Source organism: Schistocerca nitens, chromosome 3, assembly GCF_023898315.1.
Source record: "Schistocerca nitens isolate TAMUIC-IGC-003100 chromosome 3, iqSchNite1.1, whole genome shotgun sequence".
NCBI lineage: Eukaryota > Metazoa > Arthropoda > Insecta > Orthoptera > Acrididae > Schistocerca > Schistocerca nitens.
This window is the reverse complement of record NC_064616.1, coordinates 650338522-650364461: the sequence shown is the minus strand read 5'-3', so window position 1 is coordinate 650364461 and position 25940 is coordinate 650338522. Positions and strand designations below refer to the sequence as shown.

The 25940-nt window shown below is 40.4% G+C and overlaps 1 protein-coding gene across 6 annotated transcripts in view; it reads right to left on the bottom strand.

Annotated features, from left to right (window-relative positions):
* Window positions 1–25940, bottom strand: part of LOC126248614 (pumilio homolog 3-like) — a 179852-nt gene that overhangs the window by 72486 nt on the left and 81426 nt on the right. For all 6 annotated transcript variants that reach the window (XM_049949767.1, XM_049949764.1, XM_049949762.1 and 3 more), the window contains 4 exons: window positions 22723–22982; window positions 21695–21881; window positions 10971–11093; window positions 4963–5117 (listed from right to left, as the gene is read on the bottom strand). In XM_049949767.1, the coding sequence (XP_049805724.1) occupies window positions 4963–5117; window positions 10971–11093; window positions 21695–21881; window positions 22723–22982 (725 nt within the window). The remainder of the gene's footprint in view (window positions 1–4962; window positions 5118–10970; window positions 11094–21694; window positions 21882–22722; window positions 22983–25940) is intronic.

Genomic DNA, 25940 nt, shown 5'->3' with positions numbered 1-25940 from the left:
CATAAATAAGGGTTTTATGTCAAGACGTTAATTTTATTTTCTCCACCCTTACAGTCTGTCCAACAACAGAGCATCAAAGTTCAGGTAGCAAGAGTTTAGAGGATACACATGTCCTTCCCACTTTAGAAATGGTATGTATTTTAAATAAGGTGATCATTTAGACATTGGGAGTACACATAGTTTAACCCTTAACTCATGAGGTGCTGTCTCTCAGACTGCGTAAAAAGTTTCGAATTCGCTTCTCAAGATCAGTTGTGGCAGAATGCTTCTACACTCCACCAACCCTCCTTAAATTGCCAACCCTACAATGTTTTGTCGTCGGTTGTGTTATCGCCTTCTTTGTTTTGTTGACAAGTATTACTGATAGGTATTAAGAGTCGCCTAGACCAAGCCTTGTGAACTACGTACCTTTTTTCTTCAGTATTGCAGAAAATGTGTTAGCAGGAATGTGTCAGTTTTAACTTTCCAGAGTCTGCTGAAATTGTTAGTCGGTATCAGTGCTATAGACCAAGAAATAGATGAAAAATATGACAGATTTACAAATACCAATGATCGCAGTTCTACTGGACAAGAGGATTGATCATTCTGAGGAAGAACTTCAGGACAATCATTATGGGAATAGGTCTGTTTCATGACAGCACTGAATGTCAATTTTACAGACTTTCTCTTTGCACTTATTGAGTGGAATTTTTATTTGTAAGTTTAAACCCTGGAATTTAGTTTCATGTGGAAATATACTTGCTACAGTGGTAATATAATTTTTCAGAATGTAAAATTCAGTTATCTATCAGTCCATTTCTGTGTAACATTTAAAAAATCGCACAAAAGTATGTGAAATTGTGAGATAAAAAGTAAAATGCAGAGGCTTCATTTAGGGCAATGAATACACAAGGAGCATTTAGACAACACTTAAATAATTCTATAAATAAATATTGTATAACATAAATTAAAAATTTCAAATGATTATGCCTTGAATCTTGGTTTAGACATAGGTGTCCCAGAGACAGCAACTCACAGTATATGTTATGGAAAAGTCCTCTCGTGATTTAAGGGTTAAATAGTGGCTAAGTGATAATGAAGACAAACAGTTTGAAAGACGAATGTTTCAACATTGTGTTACAGTGTGGAGGGTGTGCCTACTGAATGCAGAACTAAGCATTACAAGCCCAGTTTAACAACAGATACAGCTCAACTATAATTAAAAAATACAGTAGGTCTACAACATTAAGTAGTATAATTAATAGATGAGCATGTGATCATGTAATTTTAAGATTGATTTATGATGAATAAGTTTGTTATGAAGTTATAAAGTTGATCCCATATTGCTAACTGTATGTGAACCTGCATCCTTATCAAGATGAACCCAGACACAAGCAAACTGCCCCAGCCAAGGAGTGAGCTTATACATTTCAGTCACGGTAAATTTGATCTTCCAAAACTGAAAACATTCATGAGAAATACATTGAAATAGTGAGATACATACATTAAAACCCTGTATTACGAAACACACTTTTAAGAAATATGTATGTCAGTCCAGTGAAAATATCATAAGAACAAAGTTACAGACAGTTGATTTTAATAAACCTACCTTTTTAGAACAGAATTCCTCTTAAGGGGTAAATAAGAAACTATTTGCAAATTATACGTCATTTTTTATGAATTCCTAATGTCTGCGAGTTTGAAGTTGTTGCCGGACGGACTGGCCGAGCGGTTCTAGGCGCTACAGTCTGGAACCGCGCAACCGCTACGGTCACAGGTTCGAATCCTGCCTCGGGTATGGATGTGTGTGATATACTTAGGTTAGTTAGGTTTAAGTAGTTCTAAGTTCTAGGGGACTGATGACCTCAGCAGTTAAGTCCCACAGTGCTCAGAGCCACTTGAACAATTTGAAGTTGTTTATTTATTTATTTATTTATTTTTGAACAAGTTTTGTTATGTAACTACTTTAATAAATTGCAGAAAACGCAAATGATTCTTTTGGTCAATACGTGGATATTAGTTTTTAAGGCAATAATTTATAGTTTCATTTTATGGAATTTATGATAAATCTATAGTCTCAAATTAAGCCCTATCACTGCAAGTGCCAACTGCAGAATCATCACAACCTGTAGTCCCCAGACTTCAGGTCACAGATGCAGTTGATCTTGGACTTAAAAGACATGACTTTCTTAGTAGACAAATAGGATGTTGAGAAAACATTCAAAATTGGCAGCAGTTATTGTTCTGTGAAACATATGTAAATACAGGAAAATAGTCCTGAGCCAAGACAGGAAACCAATCATAAAATATTTAGAAGTGGCAATTTCTACCCAGATTTGCATTCCTACCAATCAACATGATCAGACATCACAGGCACTCAGTTACAATGACATCAAAGTAAGTAAATTCATAATATTATGTTGTTCATCAAAACGCTTAATCATATATTTCTGATTATACTGTACAAATACAATCAGGAAAACAAAGCAAAGAATATTTACTAATTACAGGGTACTATAAGTTAACAATTATTCCCAGTGATGTAGACAATCTTAATGCTAAAATCTCAGTCATAGCAAAGAAATATTACCCAGGCCCATACTCTGTGTGGACTATTGAAAATTAATGTATTCCTAAATGATCAAAATAAAGGATTTTCTACATTGAAGAACCTTCAAGCAGCATAAATATTTAAAAACCATCCTCCTAAAATTGTTGAATACAATGAGAAAACATCCCCATAGGCAGGAATGTAGTGTGGCAAAAAGCACAACATTTGCCCTAAACATCAAGGCTGAATATTCAGGGTTTAAAATGGCTCACTGGAGTGATTAAAATAAATCAGAATCAAACACAGAACTTTATACAATTTAATGGAGGAAAAGAAAGAAGGATAACACTGTTTTCTTTTAACAATGAAACTTCCACAATTAATAACTGCAATGCTTAGAATTACCCAGTGTTTGAAGAACATAAATGCACTACTTTGCACTTATCTTGTTAACACCAATACCTGGATGGCTGCAGTAACTTTTTCTGGGATTTATTAGAAGATTGGCTGTCACAATGAGTGCAGAGGAAGAAAACTCATTCACATTATTGACACGAACCCTTCACATTTCCCAGGCATGTTAATGTTGATGACAGAAAGAGTAAAAGTAACAAGACGCCTCATAGTTCAGGCACTGAGTCATTGAAAGGTGCCTAAATGAGACTTAGAACATTGCTAAGCTTTTGGGTTAATTGTTCTTAAGAGCTAACATACATATACAAAGACATACAGATGGATGGCTACATTGTCCTGGCCAACTAAGATGTGCCAGCACTGCAGCTTGACCATTTTTCCATCCTAATTGCCCATCATAGGCTGTTTGTGGCCCTACTCTCTAACACCTAAACACAAAATAGCTGTTGAGTAGAGATTAATTTCAGTTCCTGGGAGAAATGAAGTAACGAAAATGAGTATTTTAAAGTCTATGTACATGCATGTTGTTTCATGGAATCCAGTTATGACAGAGACTGTGTCGAACAGTTTTGCAAATCCCGAATGAAATTTTCACTCTGCAGCAGCATGTACACTGATATGAAACTTCCTAGCAGATTAAAACTGTGCACCTGACAGAGAGTCAAACTCAGGACCTTTGCCCTTCACGGGGAAGTTGGGTTGGGTTGTTTTGGGGAAGGAGACCAGACAGTGAGGTCATTGGTCTCATCGGATTAGAGAAGGACGGGGAAGACAGCCGGCCATGCCCTTTGAAAGGAACCATCCCGGCATTTGCCTGGAGCAATTTAGGGAAATCACGGAAAACCTAAATCAGGATGGCCGGACGTGGGATTGAACCGTCGTCCTCCTGAGTGCGAGTCCAGTGTTTAACCACTGCGCCACCTCGCTCGGTCGCGGGGAAGTGCTCTACTGACTGAGCTACTGGAGCATGACTCATGGCCCATCCTCATAGCTTTGCTAGCGGTGGTAAAGATGTGAGAGATGTGAGGATGGGTCATGAGTCGTGCTCCGGTAGCTCAGTCAGTAGAGCACTTACTCACAAAAGGTAAAGACCTCAATTTCGAGTCTCTGCCTGGGACACAGTTTTAATATTCCAGAAAGTTTCAGTTTTGCAAATGCTGGTTACGTTACAGCATTGGTAGCAGAAGACAACAGTGACAAGAATGGGATACCACCACACATCCTTCATCAAGTGTGTCATTTCTTGTGTTGTGACACACTTCCACACCTAAGATGGGTAGTCAGTGAGATGTGCCATGCTCCTGTGAAGTTCATGTCAGAGACAACACACTGCTGTCCAGGGAACAAGTATGCATTTGCAACCTCAGCTACGGAGGCAGGTTCCTTATGAGGGAATTGTAATAGACAAAAGGTGCTGTAGCTCATGCAGAAGTGGATAAAGTTTCAGCTATGCAAAGACTTGAAACTATTGGGAGCAATTTTCCTCCTCCATTGGAGATGAGTGAGTTCTTGCCAGTATCGACCAGCTGGAGAAACACCATCACACACACACACACACACACACACACACACACACACACACACGTTTCCTTATTCTGCCAAACAACACATTATAAATATATTTCCTTGTTCCGCCAAACAGTTCAAAATGAGACTGTAGATCGAAGTTATTTGTGTATAAGGGCAATAAAGAATTGTAGTGAACATGGTCCATTTGCCAAGCATTCCCTGCATGTATCTTTATACTATGAAGCAGTCCTGGTGTGTTCACAATCGTGAGTCAAGGGAAATTTAACATCTGAATTATTTTCTTCCACTGTAAATAATCAAATGTAAAGGATCAACTGAAGACTTTTGCACTCAGCACTATGTGAACTCACTGATTCCATGTAAACATCAACTTAACGATAATAAACACTAGATTACATTGTAAGTTCTTTCCAAGATTGCAACTCTACACAATTCAGAAACTTTTCACATTTGGAAGATGATAATATCATTTTGATAACAGTACTTACTTAACAGCTATGGAATCTCCCATCTTCAAAAGACTCAGATATGACGATGAAAAATGGCGTGGACTTCTTGGTGCCAGTATATGCATAATAATTTTCCACCCATAGTTACTGTCAACAAACTCTCTCATATCTTTAAGAACATCTTTCACAAGTGTCTGTAAATACAAATAAAATACGATTTTAATATAAATACCACAGTATCCCGTAAGAACAACCATACATACATTTGTATATGCTGAGAAAAGAATCATGAAAGTAGGTTTTATAAACACAAGAGGCCTTGAAAAATCAGTGTGTTTCTCAGAGATAATATAATGACAAGACATGAGTGTTGAAAACCAATTCTGACTTGCAACACTTTTCCACTGACAGACGTGGACCTGTCCATAATTTTTGGGTAATTAAATGCAGATTAAAACTGCAGAAAAATTGCAAACAGGTAGGAAATAAATCGAGACAGAATGCAGATGAATTGAAACAATGAATGGTTCCTCAGAGATTAAAAGGATAAAATAGGTAACAAGTCCAAACAGGGAAAAGGAATACAAAAGAAGATGGATGGATAGCTTCGAGAGATGAAATAGTGAAGGAACCTGAAGATCAAAAGGAAGCTGAATATCAAACAGGCAAAAGTAGAGATCTCTGGATAAAAAACCAGATATTGAATTAAGCTGATGAAAGGAGGAAATATACAATCACAGCAATTGAAGCAAAGAAAATGGAATACTGATGTCTAAAAAATGTGACTGACAGAAAGCACGAACTGGCTAAGCATGAATGGCTATTGAAAGCATGAATGACTATGGGAAAAAATACATGCCACGTACAGGAAAATGAGAGAAACCTTGGGAGAAAAGAGAAGCAGCTGTATGAATATTAGGAGCTCGAATGAGAAGCCAGTACTAAGCAAAGAAAGAGTAAGTGAAAGGAATATACACAAGCACTACACAAGGGAAATGGATTTGAAGGTAATATTATAGAAACAGAAGAGGAAGTAGATGAAGATGAGATGGGAGATAAAATGCTGCAAGAATAATGTGACAAAGCACTGAAAAATCTACCAAGTAGACAACATGGCAATAGGATTTTGTTTCCTTTTTTTTAATATTCATGGTATGTGAAATGCAGAGCTCAAATATGAATTGGCCAGAGCAGTTTGATGCAACTCTAAAATATTCTCAAGAAAATCAATTTTGAAGTTACCTGATGGTCTTTAATAATCTAATGTACGGTCAATTTTTCAAGAGGAAGCATGGCTCTAAGGTAGAATGCTTGCCTGCCACATGAAGGGCCTGTGTCTGACTCCTGTCTGATAAAACATTTTTAAACAAAGGTGCATGTTCTATGAACGTTTTCATGAAGTGTATAATACCCAAAGACAAGAAAACTAATCTGTAAAGCTTCTTTTTTAAAAAAGTTAAACCATCTTTATTAACTACCATTTATAAACAAAGGTTTGGTAAATAAAAATTTCTATTTGCCATGAAAATTGGATTTTCGTGTGCGACACATAATTAGACAACAAAATATTGTGTTTTGATCAATTTTCTATTTCGATGATGTAGATATTCAAACTTAAAAGAGAAAAGGAAAACATTATGACCAAAATAAGGCTAACCAGTGATCCAGTGACTAACTAGCCTCAAGGGTTACCAATCTTTTTCCATCTTTATGTATTTTATGCTTACGGGAAACTCTCATCGAACTTACACCTTTGTTTAAAAATTTTCTGAGAATCAAACACAGGCCCAGCAGCCACACATTCTACCATAGAATCTTGCTAAGCGTTGAACCATGTGCCTTAAATTAGGGCGTTAAAGACACTCAGAAAACTTAAAAGTCTATTTTTCCATAATTTATGGGAGTTGCATTGAACTGCTTTGGTGGATTGATATTTGAGGTCTGACCTTCATGTACCATAACTATTAAAAAAAATAAATAAATAAATAAAAAAAAATCTGATCGCCACACCATTTCCTTGTAAGTTAAAACACTGCATCTGGAGTTTTGTATCTGAGAGCTGTGACAATGCTGCAAAACTGTCCTCTCAGCGCAAAGGTCATTACTCCACTTGACGGTGAGTGCTCTAATGGGAATTCAGGAAGCTGGACCCTGAGACCCTGGAAGAGGAAAAACTCGATGTGGGTGTCAATCTGCAAGGGAGCAAAGAATCCATTCATCACATGGAGAATGGCACACAGAAAAGTACAAAACACTACTAGTGCAAGTGACCAAAACAACTAACACATGGAACCAAGAGGTCGGCACGCTGCGAAATCCAGGTCCATCTCAGTCAATCTCAACATAAGTGACTGGCCTGGCTTACCACCACTGACAAGTAAACACCTGGATCAGCAGTTCTGCATGTACAACACTCCATACTCGCCATTTGTGACAGCTTTCTGCAATAATCTGCCACTAGATCCATGTGAACTCATCTGCGCCCATATATAAGTCCACTGGTGGGGATATCAAATGAAGTTAAAGACACATTCCCCCTTAGCAATTTTGCAAGGAGAATAACATTGTACAAATCACTAAGGGCCCCACAAAGAAATTTAATCTTGCCCTCAGAAGTAAAATTGATAACTGTAGTTACATTTTAACTGGGGAAAAAAAAATTATGTCAAGATGATGAATACTCGAAAATAGATTATCACTAAATTACAAACTAAGTAAGTTGTTAAATAAGACATTGAAAGAGGTGTTGGTTTATGAGAGCCCCAATGAATATAAAAAATAGTTAAGAACTTACACATTTTCTGACGGAGATCCAGATACCCAATGAACTGGTGTTAGCATTCTTTGATATATCGAACCTCTATATGAACATACCAATTGGGGAGTGTCTTAAAATAATAAAGAATAATTTGTTAATTCATTGTAAGTTAAGTCATGGAGAAATTGTTGAGCTGATTGAGCTGCTTGAATTACCACTGTCTTATAATTGTTTCTAATTTAATAATAAATTTTACCACCAAAATGAGGGATTAGCCATGGTTAACAGCCTGGCTGGAACCGTGGCTGACATAATAACTTTTTTCATCTGAATAGTGATCTCAAAGAAAAAAAAAACATATGCTTTAAATGTTACATAGATGACATTATCATGCTGATAAATGGTAGTGAAGTAGATGTTCAGAATTATAAACAGCTTAGATCTGAATGCATAGGAAAATACTGTTTACATTAGAAATGGCAAAAAGATAATGCCATGAATTATTTGGATATCACCATTAAGAAACAGAATGGTAAGCATGCCTTCAGCACATTATGGAAACCGGCGAATACTGATATGATTATTAACGGTTCTTCATGTCATCCATTGCATTATAAAATGGCTTATTTTAATACAATTTTTATAGAATGTTAAGGTTACCACAGGATGCCAAAGTGTAGAACATGCATTGGCAACATTAAAACATATCACTGTAGCTACTGGCTATTCTCAGGGCTTAGTCGAAGTTCTTTATGGAAAACTAAAAAAGGAAGTTAAGTTAAGATAAAAGGATACACTTACTTCATCTCAATGCAAAAAGCTAAAGCCTAAATTAAAATACATTCCCATGTCATACACAGGGAAGTTAACGGGACAAAACTGAATGGCACTTCTGGAAGTCAAATGTAATTCCTGCATTTAAAACTTCCAACTCGTTAAAGTCTAAATTAAGACACAAAATCAAGATGTGTGATGACAGATATAATAGAACAGATGTTTACAGATTAAAGTGTGGCAAGTGCAGTGGTTTCTATATGGGACAGACGCGTAGGTCATTTTTTATGAAATTTAAGGAACACATTTGTCCTCGTAATAAAACCACATTCAGAGATCATTTCAGAGATAGGAAGCATAGCATTACAGATATGTGACGCCATTGACCCATTCCCATTAATCTGCTGAGAGTATAGGGGATACTCACAGATGAAGCAAAGCTAATTTGCTACCGACACACTTTTAGTGTATCCTTCTCACAATATTAAGGTCTTATTTCTGGCAAGAAGGCAAAGTTCTTCCAAAAAGAGAGAATTTGTTATTTTATTTATGTCATAACAGCACACTATAACCATATTTCCTTCCCCTCTCATGTCAACAGGCTATATTCAACTCATCTGGTTATCTGTCTGAAGAGTAATACAATCTCTGAAAGTACACAGACAGCTGAGAGATACAGCAGTGCCTACTCACCTAGCTTCCTTCTGTCGATGAAGTCAGAGTACGTTCACAGCAGGTAACAGAAGATATGAAGGTTATTCGGAAAGTAAAGTCCAAATCACCATAGCTAACTGAACGACACACAAACATTAAAATGCGCATGTGCATTGACTCCCATCCTGCCTTGCTCATTGAATGACACCATTTGCATTGGTATAGTCACATTGTGCTGTTTACAGTGTCAGTTCAAAACGTTTAAAACAAGTGATCAGTCTGCTGACTGTGAAATACAGTCAGGAAATCAGTTTTTCATAGCAAGGAAAGTTACAGCAGCAGAAATTCATCAGCAGATAAGAGAGGTGTATGGCCCCAGTGTGATGAGTGGCAGCAAAGTGCACAAGTGGGTGAAAGTATTCAAGGATGGACAGGAGAACCTCCATGATAAACAGTGATCAGGCTGACCGTCAGGGATCTCAGACAATTGGTCAAAGCCATGGATAAGAAGATACATTAAGACCGGTGATACACAATTACGACTTTAGCATTGGAATTTCCGAATGTGCGTGGAACAACTTTGCAAAAAATTGTCTTTGAGAAGTTTCAGTTTTGAAAATTAAGCGCACATTGGGTTTCCACACTGCTTACTGAGAAACACAAAACGAAAAGAATGGCTTGTGCTCTTGATATTTTGGACCAATAACATAAGGACGATGATCAATTTTTAGAGGATATTGTAATAGGGGACGAGACATGGGTTTCTCACATGACCCCAGAGTCTAAACATCAGTCAATGGAATGGCATTACATGATACCACCAGTCAAAGTCAAGGCCAAGCACACAGTTTCAACACACAAGGTTATGGGACCCCTGTTTTAGGATAGCCATGGAGTCTTGTTAGTAAAGTTTATGTGCAGAGGACAACAATAAACACTGGTAGCTTGCAGTGCTACCCAGCCTAAACTTTGAAGTGCAGTACAGAATAAGTTATGTGGTCTTCTGATGTCTGGAGTTTTGTTACTGCATGACAATTCCACACCCCATTCTGCCATTCAAATCCAAATTCTGATCAAATCTTTCGGATGGGAACAGACTGGTACCCACCGTACACTCCAGGCCTGGCTTGAAACAATTTTCACTTGTTCTGCTACCTACAGGAGTTTCTCGGTGGCATGTACTTCACAACAGATGAGGAGGTGAAAGAATCAGCGAAGACTGGTTATCCTCAGATGCAGCAGATACCCATGACTTAGGGATACAGAAACTTGCACAAAGTTATGACAAATGTTTAAACAAATATGAAAACTATGTAGAAAAACAGCAAAACATTTAAGGAATTAAATAAAAACAATTTTTGAAAAAAAATTGTGATGATTTATGTTTTATTAGAAACTGGACCTTGCTTTCAGAATAATCCTCATAATAGTACCTAATAACACTGATAACAATACATTTACATCAGGGAGCTACCTGTGTATGTTAAACAACTAAGTTTAAATATCTAAAGTGTTGCACATATATACAATGACACAGCACAAATTAAATAAAAATTTAACCAAATAGCAGCACCCACTATCAACAACATTTTAAAAAACTATCCAGGAAAGAAGTATAATTATGACAGACTACTGAACAGGCAGAACATATCATCAATGAAGAAAGATGAACATAAAAATATGTAGCAATTGCTTTAAATAACTGCAAGTCTAATATTTAATACTGCATCAGGTGTCTGTTGGGTCACTTATCATCCAGGTCTCACTTCAATGTATAAATCTCTAATGAAACAAAATATAAATAAAATTTTAGTATCATGGCCAGTTTTAAATTTACATTATAAATATGTATTTCATTTACCTTTTTCAGAAGCACTGTGTCATCCATACATTCTAAAACTATCATTACCAGCAAATAACTATAGTTTTGCAGACCAATGCCTGGCATTTTTGAGTGCAACTGTTTGGTTACCCACTTCCTTTCCTAGAACATTACAAGCAAATACGTCAACCAAAATTTTAATTTCACTTTTTTAAATACTGAACATTATCATTCAGTGGATCATTTGTGACATATATTACATAAAAATTTTGATTGAGTAAATTACACTTACACATTTCTGGCTTAAATTAAATGTGGTAGATGATAGGAAAATACAAGGAATTTTTTAAAAAGTTTCCATTATTCATTAATGAACATATTTTCATGTTTAATAACTTACAACACTTTCATTCCTCTGATTTTAGAGTATTTTTAAGTTATGATGTTGATGTTGAGTCTAAACGTCAAATACTGAAGCTCAGTACTAAATTGGAGCAAAGATGCACCCGATAGAATAAACAACTTACAAGGGGAGGCCATGACGTTGGGACCACGGATTTACTTCAGACTTTGTTCACCTTTAGTAGGCTACTAAAACAACATAATATCAAGTATTAAGATGCACTACTCTGGAAAGTCCGAGAAAATCACAAGAGAAGTTTTACATGGCTATTATGTAAATGATGTATCTGTGCGTAGGTGCCAGACATTAAGAGTTCATGGTGGTCAGGTGGTGCCGTCATTGTAGCTCAGTGTGTTTGGTCAGAGGGTTACCTGCCCTCTGTAATAAAAAAACCCAGTAAATGGCTCAACAATGAACTGGAATAGGTGTCATGGGATGTCCGCCCCATACAAGTGCAACAAACAATAATGAACAAAATGAGATTTAATTAAAAAAAGAGAAGAAAGTTGTTAGTGTTTGAGCTTCATAAGACAAATGTGTATGAGGTGATAGTTTGACTCCTGCTCAAGCCTTCATTTTTGTAGTACAAGTGTAAATTCTGTGAAATTGAAAGAATTTTCACATACACTATTCGTTCTTAATACAGTAGCAATGTCTCACTGCTATACCGGTTAACTTACAGGTGGGGCCTGCCTCTGTGTCTGCAGCTCGAATCATCAAAGTGCAAAGTAGTTCCGGGTAACTTACCAGATTATATGTATGTATAAGGCATACATTTCCAGGAAAACTCTACGCGTTTCTTCATTTACTTGGTGATAGTTATAAATATGTTTGTTCTAATAATTAAATTTAATTAAAATTAGTAAGCAGTCAAATAAATTCACAAAAACTTCATGCAAATACACATGTTTTTTTAAAATTATATTTCGTCTCCAATTTCATATTACTCCAGCTGTAAAAAATAAAGATTGAAAAATAAACGTGAGCGAGAACTGAAATGTCGCTTCACACACGGCAATCTTACAACACTTGAACGCCAACCACTTGCCCACCATGAACTCTCAACAACAGGCATCTGTGCCTGATACACCAGTTACATAATAGATGCGTAAAACTTCCCTTGTGATTTTCTCGGAATTACAAGAGTAGTGCACCTTACTACCTGCACATTATGTTATTTTAATAGCTGACTGAAGGTGTACAAAGTCTGAAATAAATCTGTGATCCCAACACCGTGGCCTCCCCTTGTTAGTATTCTAATCACATACAAAATAAGTAGGATGGAAACAAGATTAGTGTTTAACATCCTCCACTCAGTCCAGTCGCATTAACTTGACCACCATCTATGTTTGATGTCAACATGCAATAACCACTCACAGATGGCAGGTGGCAACACTAGCAATGGAGGGTATATTAAGCATATTGGACAAAAGCTGAAAACAGTTCAGCCATCGTCATAATGCAGAAACGGAGTGATTAATCTGATGGCCACAATGGCATAAACATTGGCTTTTGGGCCACGGGTGAAAGCACTTCTGAAAGAGCTAAGTTCATAAACTGTTACCATGTATGGAAAAATGGTCCTATCCAAAACCGATGCCAAGGCAACTGTGGTGCACCACAGGCTATAGATGACAGGGATGACCAATAGCTGCAGAGACGTGTACAGGCCAGTTGATATGCAACTGTTGCGTAACTGACCACCCAGATGAACCAAGGGGCTACCAACAGTGCCTCCTTCACAAACGTTCAGAGAACGTTTCTGCACACGGGTCTCCATAGCAGGCAACTGGTTCATGCAACCATTGTTTTGTTTTCTTTTGTTTTGCTTTAGGGCGCAAAAAACAACTGGGGTCATATGGGCCCAAGTCAAAACTACAGAACACGAACACAGAGAGGAGTTAAACGACTATACGTCAGTCCCAATTGACAGAATAGGAGACAGCTAAAAACAGGCACGTGGAAAAAGGGCTAAAAACAACACCATGCAGAAATGGAGGTCCAAAACTCAAAATTAAATGGCCTTCGCCATACTGCTTCGATGGATAAAAAGTAAAACGAGGTTGACAGCCCGCACGTCATTCGCTAAAACGACTGATAAATCGGACAGCAAACCCATGCTGGCACATAAATTGTTAAAAAAGGGGCATTCCAGCAGAAATGGTGGACAGTTAAAATTTGGGCGCAATCTGTACAAAGTGGTGCAGTAGTACCACTTAGCAAATGATGATGGCTAAAAAGGCAGTGCCCGATACGCTGCCGAGTTAAAATAATCTCCTCCCAGCAGGAGGGCCGAGAGGAGGTCGTCCAAGGTGCTGCGAGAGGCTTAATGAGCTGAAGCTTATTCCTCTGAAAAAGGAACCATTCACGATGCCAAAGAGACACCACCTCCTGACAGACAGCAACGCAGAGATCATCAGAGGGAATACAGGTACTCGTGGGCTGAGGTACAAGGACTGCAGCCTTGGCAGCAGCTTCAGCAGCCTTGTTTCCTGGCAGACTGTCATGGCCAGGGACTCCACAGAAACATGACACTGGCTCCATGAAGAGTGAGCAATTGATAGTTTCCCTGGACCCGCAGCATAAAGGGATGAGCAGTGTACAGCGCACATAGACTTTGGGAGGCACTGGGTGAGTCTGAGCAGAGGACACAATTGGAAAGGCTGTGTCACCGGATGTACTCTGTGGCGTGATACAAGGCGAACAGCTCAGCTGTAAATACTGAGGAGTGTGCCGGAAGGTGATATCGAAAGACACGGGTGTCAATGATGAAGGCACACCCGACTCCGTGGTCAGTCCAAGAGCCATCAGTGTAGACAAAGGTACGATTACAAAGTTCCATGTGAAGGTCATGAAACTGGAGGCGATAGACCGATGCTGGAGTAGTGTCCTTATGAAGTGAATGAAGGCCAAGGTTAACATGGGCTGCTTCACGAAGCCAAGGTGGTGAAGGGTTCACACCCACCGGGACAGTTGCAGGTACTGTGAAGTTAAGCCGCCGTAGCAAGTGGCGAAAGCAGACTCCAGGAGGTAACAGAGAAGAGGGACGAGCCCCATACTGACAATTAAATGAGTCATCAAAGAAGGAGACATAGGAGGGGTGGCTACGCATGGCAGACAAACGGCAGGCATGCCTGCTAAGGAGAAAGTCACGGCGGTAGGACAGTGGCAGTTCAGCAGCTTAAGTATACAGACTCTCAACAAGGCTGGTGTAAAAGGCGCCTGTGGCAGAATGGATGCCATGATGGTGGACAGTGTTGACACGGCGTAAGAGGGATGGACGTGCAGACGCATAAACAAAGCACCCATAGTCAAGTTCTGAACAGACAAGGGACAGGTACAAACAAAGGAGAGTGGTTCGATTGGCACCCTAGGAAGTACCATTGAGGACACATAGGAGATTGAGGGACTGTGTACAGTGTTCTACCAGGTAAGACACATGGGAGGACCAAGAGAGTTTCCTATCAAGCATGAGCCCCAGAAATTTCATAGTTTCAATGAATAGAAGGGCAACACGCCCATGATGTAGAGACAGTGGGAGAAACCATTTGTGCCAAAAGAAATTCATACAGATGGTTTCGTCAGGGGAAAAGCGAACGCCATTGTCAATGCTCCAGGAGTAAAGATGATGAAGACAGCACTGCAGATGTCGCTCATTGAGACAGGTCCATAGAGAACTGCAATAGATGGCAAAATCGTCTACAAAAAGAGAGCCGGAGATGCCTGGTGAGAGACAGGTCATTATAGGGTTAATGGTGATAGCAAACAGGACAACAATCAGGACGGAACCCTGAGGTATACTATTTTCCTGGATAAAGGTGTCCGACATGGCAGAACCCACATGCACCTTGAAAACTCGGTCTTTTAAAAATGCTCAAAGGAAACAGGGCAGTCGCCCACGGAAGCCCCACGTGTAAAGAGTACGGAGGATACCAGTTCACCAGCAGGTGTTGTAGGCCTTCTCCAAATTTAAAAAAAATGGCCACAATCTGGGATTTCCACAGAAAACCATTCATGACATGGGTGGACAAAGTGACGAGATGGTCAACGGCTGAATGCTGTGCTCGAAATCCACACTGTGCATTCGTCAGTAAATGTCGAGACTCGAGCCATCACACCAGCCAGGCATGAATCATAGGTTCCATCACCTCACAAACACAGCTGGCAGGAGAGATGGGGCAGTAGCTGGAAAAAAGGTTTTTGTCCTTACTGGGCTTAGGTATGGGTATGACGATGGCTTCACGCCAGCGTCCAGGAAATGTGCCCTCTGTCCAGATGCGGTTGTACGTGTTTTAAGCAGAAAGTGCTTGCCCACAAGAGAAACGTGCTGCAACATCTGAATGTGGATGGCGACTGGCCGTGGGACAGAAGATTTTGATGAACTGAGAGCATGATCTAGCTCCCTCATAGTAAAGACAGCATTGTAGCACTCATGATTCGGAGAAGAGAAGAGCGTCACCTGAGCCTCCTCCACTCATTTCCGATGGAGGAAGGCATGGTGATAGTGGGAAAAGATCAGAACTTCCGCAAAATGGCGGCCCAAGATGTTGGAGATAGCAACAGGGTCCACGGTGACATCGTCAGCGACTTTCAGGCCGGAAATTGGGAAATGGATCTTGGTTCCAGGCAGCTATCACAGGTCCACCCACACGACAGAGGAAGGTGTGGAACTCTGGGCAGCTACCTCCCCCATTTTTGCTACTTGGTGACTTTAATGCACATCATCCCCTTTAGGGTTCTCTCAGGTCCTGTCAGAGAGGTACCCTCTTGCTGACCTTCTTAACCAACTTAACCTCCTCTGCCTAAACACTGGAGCACTCCACTTTCAATATGACTCCTCACACACCTATTCATATCTGGACCTACCCTTGGCACTGCCAAGGTATGCTGCGACTTGTTTACAATGAATGCAGTTTGCCAGCGTAAGGTGGCAGTTAAAAACACAGAGAGCACGTCTATGTGCATGAATTGCATCGCGGCATGCCTCAGTCTACCAAGGGACTGGGACACAACGTGGTGGTAGAGAGGAAGTGCAGGGGATGGAACATTCTGCAACAGTAAGGATAGCGTTTGTGAGATATTCCACCTGGTTATCACAACGGGGGAAATGTTGTTGTTCGAAGGTCGCTAGGGAGGAGTAAAGCTGCCAGTCAGCCCTAGGAGGCCACCATTTATGCGTGCATGTGGGTGAGGTAGGGGTCAGCAAATGGACAGCACACGGGAAATGGTCGCTCGAGTAGGTGTCAGAAACACTGGATGATTCAAGATGATGGACAAGCTGGGCAGTGCAGAGGGATAGGTCCAGACGTGAATAGGTGTGTGAGGAGTCATATTGAAAGTGGAGTGCTCCAGTGTTTAGGCAGAAGAGGTTAAGTTGGTTAAGAAGGTCAGCCAAGAGGGTACCTCTCTGACAGGACCTGGGAGAACCCCAAAGGGGATGATGTGCATTAAAGTCACCAAGTAGCAAAAATGGGGGAGGTAGCTGCCCAGTAAGTTGAAGGAAGTCTGCCCTGGCGACATTGAACGAGATGGGTTGACTACGAAATACATCCCGTATGACCAGCATCACGCCCCTATGAGAGGGAATGCCAACCTCAGGGGAAAGGTCAAAATGAATCAGTAAGAAACGTGAAAGCTTAAAGTGGTCGTGAGGGAACAATTTCGTTTCCTGAAGGCAGAGCACAAGGGGACGCTGGCACGCTAGAAGCAACCGTAAATCCTCTTTGTGGGACCAAAGGCCGCAAATGTTCCATTGGAGGAGAGTCTTGATGAAGAGACGTGGGGGTATCACCTCAGCAGCTGCCGAGTGACAGCTGGGTAAGAGGCACTACTACTGGTCACAGAAGCAGGAGGATCATGCTCCATGAGGTCCACAGAAGCATCAGCTCGCTTGTGCAGTCGGTTGGTGCACACCAGCAACATGGAGGCTGGACAAGCAAAGGTATCATGTGCTGACACCATCAAAGAGGTTCTTCAAGGTTGGCGAAGGAGAAGACCGTTTGCCTTTGGAGGACTTTGAGCCTTTCCGGGTAGATGAAAACACGGGTATTGTTTGGCTGGAGGAACAGAGGAAGTCTTCATGGGAGTACTCCTTCTGACCTTTCCAGTCTACCAGTTGTGTAGCTGGTGGTTTCGCCCCTTGAGGCGAGAGTTTGATGGCTTGTTGCACAGCTGAACGGGGGGATGGTGACGCTACTTTGACACTGGGTGATTTCATGACCTCAGAGCTGAATTTGAGGTCACATGTCTGTGTGGCCATGTTCTTCATGGAGCAAGGGTAACAACAACAGAACTGTATGTACCAGACAAGAGAACACAGGGTTTGTAACTAGCCAGTAACTTGCGAGCAACTGGATAACAATCTCTTGAACAGCTCGCTCATCAAGATACACTGGACACTCCTGAGAGAAGGTGACATTGCCATCATTGCAGTTGATACAGTGGGAAGAAGGGGGTGGACAACTGCCCTTGTGTGCATCCCTACCACAGGTGACACATTTGGCTGGGTGTCAACAAGACATTCTAGTGTGGTTAAAACGATGACACTGGTATCGGCGCATTGGGTACGGAATGTATGGCCTGATAGTGATAATTTCATGGTCTTCTTTGAGCTTGGACAGAAGCAGCACCACTCTATCAAAGGTGAGAAAGAGAGTGCGGGTAGGCACTAAGGAGGAATCTACTTTTTTCATTACACGATGAACAGCAATGACACCCTGATCAGAGAGATGAGATTGTCGTTCGGCCTCGAGTAGACCGTCGAGCAGCCTGGGAAAAATTACTCCACGGGATGAATTCAAAGTTCTGTGGGCCTCGACACAAACAGAGTAGCAGTGAAGAAGCAAGGCAGCAAGCAGTTGTTGTGCTTGAGAATCAGAAGTGGTCTCCAAAAGCAAAGTGCCATTTCATAAACGAGAGCAGGATTTCACAGGACCAGCAATTGCATCTACACCTTTCTGAATAATAAACGGATTTACCGTGGCGAAGAACTGACCATCTTCAGTACATGAGACCATGAGGAACCATGGTGCAGTGAGAAGGATCTTTGAATCATTAGCCTTGTTGTGTTTACGTTCAGTAGGAGTTGAGTGGGAAGATGATTGACTCATAGCGAGGAAATCCCCCATGATTGTTAGAGACTCCGATGGCACGCTCCTTCCAACTGGCGGCCCCCATCACAAGGGGGGGCACCCGCCTTAGGTGATTGTTCACACCTCCCAAACATCTGACAGAGGGACCAATCGGCAATTTGGGAAGGTTACAGCGCAGGCAATCACCCCTCCCTGGGCCTGGCCTGTACCAGGGAGTACATGCGAACCCTACCTGTCGACCTTAGGCTGGGAATTACGCATTACCCAGTAACCTGTTACGCGTCAGACGTGTGGGCTGGCCTTCAGGAGTGCACAGGGAGGAAGAAGAAAAGAGAGGATACTCACCCGTGGTAACCACCGACAAAACCGCCAAAGAGAGTCGAGCCCTCTGGGGGGTCATGCACCCATGCTGACTGCTGTATGCTACTGACAAAGGCTAGAATTTGCACACCAATACTGCAACTGGAGATCCACTGAGTGGCAAAAAGTGGCTTTTTCAGATGAGTTACATTTTCCATCAGACAGATGGCCGTCTGCATGTATGACATTAAACATCTCAAAGCAAACACCCTGCAACAATTATCAGAAGGGAGAGAGCGCTTTTGTCTGGGAAATGTCTTATTGGCATTGCCTGGATGACCTCATCATTGTGGAAGGCACAATGGACCAACACAAGCACACATCTATCCTTGGTCACCATGTCCACTCCTACATGCAGTTTGTATTTCCTTGGCACGATGGCATCTACTAGTAGGACAATGTAATGTGTTACACAGTTTGCCGTGTATGTGCGTGGTTCAAAGAGCACCAGGAGGAGTTTACCATACTCCCTGGATTTAAACCCAATTGAGAATCTGTGGGATCAGCTTGACTGGGCTGTACAAGCCACAGATCCTCAACCAAGAAACCTAGAACAGTTGGACATGTCACTAGAGTCGCAATGGCTCCACATTCCTATTGGTACCTTCCAGAACCTCAGTGACTCTCTTCCTGCATGTCTCGCAGCAGTCGATGCTGCAAAAGGCGATTATTCGGACTTTTGACACATTGTCACATTAACGTGACTGGACAGTGCATAAGTTAAACACGATCTAGAGGTGTCCTGTGATAATGTCATCAGTATGTGAGTCAAATGGAAACCAAACATGAACGACTATCATACTCCAATGCTAAGAAATTCATATCTTATGCAGTCACTATAGTTTAGACTGAAGTCTCACTATTGCCTAGCAGATAACAACGAAATCTGTGAGTCGTAGTTTTAAAATTTGGTATCTCGAGGAAAATCCATCCCTACTGATTACAGCTGTTACAAACTCTAAAGCCTACAGACTATAGTATGCATGCAAAGTTTCCAAACTAAATATTTGTGAATAAACAAGTCTTTCCTAAGACTGTAACCTTCAATGCTGGATCAAGACTTCTTGCAGATAGAAGGGTAAGCAATCATAATATACATATCTGGGGATGAGAAAATTCTCATGTACTATTGCAGTAATGACAGCTGTCGTGTTTCTTTTGCATCCAGTCACTATAGTATATGCACTAAACCTGAAAATGGTAGACTTTTTTAATGTATGAATAATTCGGCAGACTGCTATAAATATAATAGTCCAAAGTCTAAAAATCTAATGCAAGTAACTGACAATGATATCTAAGACATTAAATTTAAACACACATTTCTGAAGCAAACAAGTAATTTAACATTTATAGCTGCTGCATTAGGAGACTGAATTTTTCTTTGAAACTCCCTGACAAATTAAAACTGTGTGCCGGGCCAGAACTCGAACTTGGGACCTTTGCCTTTTGTGGGAAATTCTCTACCACCTGAGCTACCCAATCACGACTCGTTACCTGTCCTCACAGCTTCACTTCTGCCAGTACCTCATCTCCTTCCTTCCAAACTTCATAGAAGTTCTCCGGCGAAACTTTAAGCACATGTCTCAACAATATGAGTGCTAGTCCTGCAAGTTTTGCAAGAGAACTTCTCTGAAATTTGGAAGGTAGGCAACGAGGTACTGGTGGAAGTGGAGTTGTGAGGATGGGTTGTGAGTAGTGCTTGGGTAGCTCAGATAGTGACTCATTTGCCCGCGAAAGGCAAAGATCCTGAGTTTGAGGCTCAATCAACCACACAATTTTAATCTGTCAGGAAGTTTCATATCAACATACAGTCTGCTGCAGAGTGAAAATTTCATTCTGGACTTTGGCTTTTGATTTTATGGAACCATACTCTTCTTTGTGGTACTGGAAAAAGGCTTTGAAGATGACTTCAGTGATAGAACTTGTTTGGAAGTCAGTAACACAGTAACACAATAACCCACTGCCCCGTCCCCAGGAAAAATAGTTCCTTAAAAATCTGTCTTACTGCGGCATATGTAATTAAACTTTTACCTCAGGTAGAGTTCAAGTCTTTATTATTGTGACTGCCATATCATGTACAGAAAATGTTGATATTCATCACTGATGCATGCTACAAAGTGATTCAGGACAGATGACAGTCCACACTGAAATTAATCTGGACTTCCAGCTGCACAAGCCCATGTTACAAAGCATTTCATGTCTTTGGGAGTCAACAGTGTTTCCTCATAAACCTCTTCTTTTATTTTTGTCCATATATAAAATTTCAGAAATGTTAAGTCTGGTCAGCATGCAGGGGGCCTCTTCTCTTGATAATGGGGCACTGTTTTGGGTCATTATTATCTTGTTACTATATTATCAAGTTCCAGATAAGTTACATCAGCAAGTTCTCTTCAGATGCTTTTTCCAATGGCACAAAAAAAGTAAATGGTCCTATTTAAAAAAACAAAGTCAGTGTATAATTTGGCAGCCATAAATGTTACAAATTACTTGCATGGATAAAAAAATTAACCACACTGTCCACTATAACTTAACAAAAAAGGCATCTTGATATATTTAATTGTTCTGGATATATGTGTGGTGGTTTGTCTTAACTGCTTCACCCTGTACATTTTATTTGATGAGATTATGGAAATGCCATTTGCCACTGGCTTTATTGTAAAATTCAACAATTGGTTTTCATTTATCAAGTAGGATCTTTTAAATATAAATCTAAGTAATGTGTAAGAAACAGTTGCATTATCACAAGAGAAAATTTTGGAACCAACTGTACGATTAGCAAATGTTAAAAATCAACATACGAAACTCATATTTGGTACATCCTAATTAATATCAAAAGGTACCTAAAATTTAAACAAAAAATTATCATCCGTGAAAAGTTCTGGTCATCAGTCATCATATAGTTTACTTACTTTACTAGACCCAAACCAGACATATTGAATGAATAACATTACTGCATTAAATGTATCGAGTCCTGCATCCAAAATTTGCTCAAGAGTTGGTTGCAGAGTACTTATTAATTCCTTTCTGTCTATAGAGTTGCATTTCAACAAGTAATCACTCAAAACACTCTGCACAAGAGCATTCAAAGCCAGGTCCCTGAAAAGTACAAGGAGAACTTTATGAAATGGCATAACGTTATTCTGTCAGGTTTTGCTTCCCTTTCTATTAATCAGCGACTAAATGAAGATATACTAATAATTCACACAAAATATGACTCCCACAAAATTAATAATGCCAGAATAAGCAGTAGACAGATTACAACAAGCAGATTCTCACATACTTTTAGGATGAAAATACATCCCGCAATTGCAATTTACATTATCTGTTTCAAAACTTGCAGCTTCATCTTAAGATGTACCTGCAGATCAGGTTCAAAATGGTTCAAATGGTTCTGAGTACTATGGTACTTAACATCTGTGGTCATCAGTCCCCTAGAACTTAGAACTACTTAAACCTAACTAACCTAAGGACATCACACACATCCATGCCCGAGGCAGGATTCGAACCTGCGACCGTAGCAGTCGCGCGGTTCTGGACTGCGCGCCTAGAACCGCTAGACCACCGCGGCCGGCGCAGATCAGGTAAACTTCTTCTGAAAGAGATGTCATCAAAAGGGAGTGCAAGCCATATAGCAAACCTCTAAATATAATTGTGAGCCAGTCATAACTGTGTTGAAACATGGCTATACTTTGAGATTTTGTATACAGAATGCATTCCTTTTTGGTGATGTACCTGTTTCAGTTGACATGTATTTAATCTGGAGGCACAACTGAAGATGAAACTGTTTCTCTCCCATGTGTCTCACATAATTTCATACTTTTCTAAAGAGAATTTTACTTTTAGTACAAAGAAATTGTTCTCTCTCTCTCTCTCTCTCTCTCTCTCTCTCTCTCACACACACACACACACACACACACACACACACACACACACTTACTTTTCAATCAGCATCTGTAATGTTACTTTTGTGGACACTGTTACACTACTTTCTTCTTCTTGTTTTACACATTCCACTAAGGACTGAAGAAGCTTGCATTCAGGAGATTCAGGACAAAAACATCCTTGTCCCTCAATAATTTCCAAGAACTTTGAAACAGTCTTGTCGTCTTTAAATCCAGACAATTCCTTCCTCATCCAGTCTCTGTCCTCTGGCACAGAATAGGTCTTGTAGATCTTGTCAATTACCATGGAAGCCACCTAGAAATAGTAGGAAATAATTAATATTACTGGGAATGTTCCAAAGTGCATTAAACATCTGTTCTAGTCTTCATTTTTTACCAATTATGAAATATATCAACACAGGTTATTAGAGACATATTAATGTATAATAATATTCACTTGATAAATGAGGTATTTAATCTTGGCATAAATGTTCCACTTTCATCAAAATACAGTTCACAAATATAAGTGAAGACCCATACATGAATTAATAAATTCAGATACAGCCTTTTCTTCTAACTTCACCTATCTTAGTTTCTGGAAAAAAATTTGCAGATGCTCTTTCTCAAACAAGTAGTGTGAGAAATATTTATTTCCAACTTGCAATTTCAATGACTTGACCCCTCTCGCCCACCTTACCTTTTCTTCCTACCCTAAAAATCCTTAATCAGTCTCTCTCAGAATATCTTTAAGAATTTTGTGTGTGTGTGTGTGTGTGTGTGTGTGTGTGTTTTGCCCAGCTAGGAAATGGATGCACAAATACCTCGGAACTCGTGCGGGAATTTCAGAGTAGTGAACAGTGAGTCAAATGGACAGGGATTGTGAATAGGTGGTACTCAGTGGGAATGTGAATCAGCCATGAGATGTGCTGCGATAGTTCACACAGTTTCGATAATGCTGTGTTCTGGATGGTGCAGTGGTTAACGTATCTGCCTAGTAAGCAGGAGATCCTGGGTTTGAATCCCGGGCTGGCACACATTTTTGCTCATAGTCACTGATTCCATGTACTGTCCCGTTGCACCTGACAGCAGTGATCCTCTTCAAATTCCCTACAAGAAAAGTCTCTAAACGAAGTTGTTCAGTATCAGGTGCAGCAGACTGAATGACTGCTGCTCAGCATGCAACAAATTACAACATTGCTGTAGCAACAAGCAGCACCATTGCTGCAAACAGAAGAAATTGCTTATGATGAACTCGTTCATAAGCTCAATCAGCATAATAAGGCACAAATCCATTAGTTGCAGAGAGATTTGAATTCTTTTGTCTTAAGAAGCAGCTCAACAGTAAATGAAACATCCAGTGTTCTTGTAGACTAAGCTATCGTGATGTTATGTTATGTTACATGACACAATCACACAAAATGTGTCGGATGAATGCATTTGGACTGCCATTTTCAAACTGCCAGACCCAGATCCAAAAGCAGTTTTGTCAACTGTAGAGTCTCAAAGTGTGGTGGACACAACAGAAGTTGATTTTGAATCTGCACCTATTTCTCTTGTTCATAGCACACAAGGTACACAGTCTAAAGTGAATGTACAAGTGAATAGAAACAGGGCTCAGATTCACTGTAAAAGTAAAGGTAACTCTTTTCAGCCTCGTAGCAAGCATGGTGTACTTCAGAATAATGTAAGAAAAATCTTGTCATAAGTGGTCTTTTTAGGCAGGATACACAAGCTTTCCCTTGTTGTAATTCAAAGTATTTCCAGTGTGGTAAGCAAGGTCATATACAGAGTGTATATTTACAGTGCTACAATTCACAATGCCAGTCTAACACAAGCCTACAGTTTAACTCTCAGCATGTACATATTGTCAAGTCTAAGCAAACACTGCCGACAGCTACCCAGGCAGGCTTTTCCACTTCACAGAAGACAACTGCTGAAGTCCATGGACAGAAGAACGAAGTTTCTGTCCCATTAGGAGTGGTTCAAAGGACAATAAAGTTCCAATTTGACACGGGTGCATCTGTTCCCCTCATCAATAAAGACACCTATGAAATGATTGGTAGCCCACAACTACAAAAGTCTCGAGTCAGTGCTTCACACCAATGTATCTGACTTGTGTAATAAGTACGCAGAACTTTTTAAACCAGGATTATGGACTAAAGATTTTGAAGTGCACGTCACTGTTAAAGACAATGTGCAATCATGATTTTTTCATGCTTGGCCTGTCCCCTACACAATACGTGAGCAGGTTGCTCAGGAACTGCATCAACAGAAGCTATGCCACAGTTGGTAGTTGGTTTTGTGGAAGGCAGGCCACTCTCCTTCATTTCAAGACACTTTCTCACACTGATGTACAAACCTGTGCCTCAGCAGAGAGATGATTGCAGAGGTATCGAATTTTGCAACTATGTCTCCAGTTCAAGCATTCTTGGCTGTCTTACCAGTGAATTCATTTCCCTGAATTCCCATGTATTCAGCAGGATGTTACCTGTACTGTCCTTGTTTTTGTGTGGTTGGTTGACAATCTGGATGTTCTGTATGTTTCTCTGACAGAAACGCATGTTGAATAGCCTGGATGACACTCAGAAATTCCTAGCAGAAATCTAATTCTTTGAAGAGTTTTAACCCATCTTCTGCAATAACCTTCAAAATCATATGCAGTTCTGTCTTACAGATTAAAAATTCCTTTGGTAAATGAACACAACTGGAATGCAGTAGACTGTCTGGATGAGGGAGTAACATCTTTCGGCTCATCCACCATGACTCCATTTCTCAACAAAGCTATAAGGGGAGATATACTACCCTAGCCTGAAATCCGCCTTTTGAGTCCCAAAAATGCACAGTGGAAGTGGACAGAGTAATGGGAGTCACAAATTCCTTCCAGGAGTTCCATTCTTTTATCACACTCCCCTCACTTGTGCTCTCATAGATCTGAAGGCAAGAAGGTTTTCTGTAGTTAGATGCTGCTTGAATTTCCACAAAGCTGCATGGCTGGCTCTGACTGCTGAGCAGCATTCGTCATTCCGCCAAGAGGCAGGCTGTCGTCTGGAGTGGTTACTAGACAGGAATGGAGTTGGTGGCAGCTCATTGGATCCCACAGGTGATGTGGTTCACCATCCCCCGGGCACAATCTTCTTGTTTGAACTGTTGACTGTTTCGCTACCGTCAACGAAGTATTGTGAGCAGCCAAGGTGAGACATACTGTACATCCTGTTTCTGTTGTTGTTGTAAATGGGTTACAGAGGTAATAAGTGTTTGGACCCGACTATCTTCT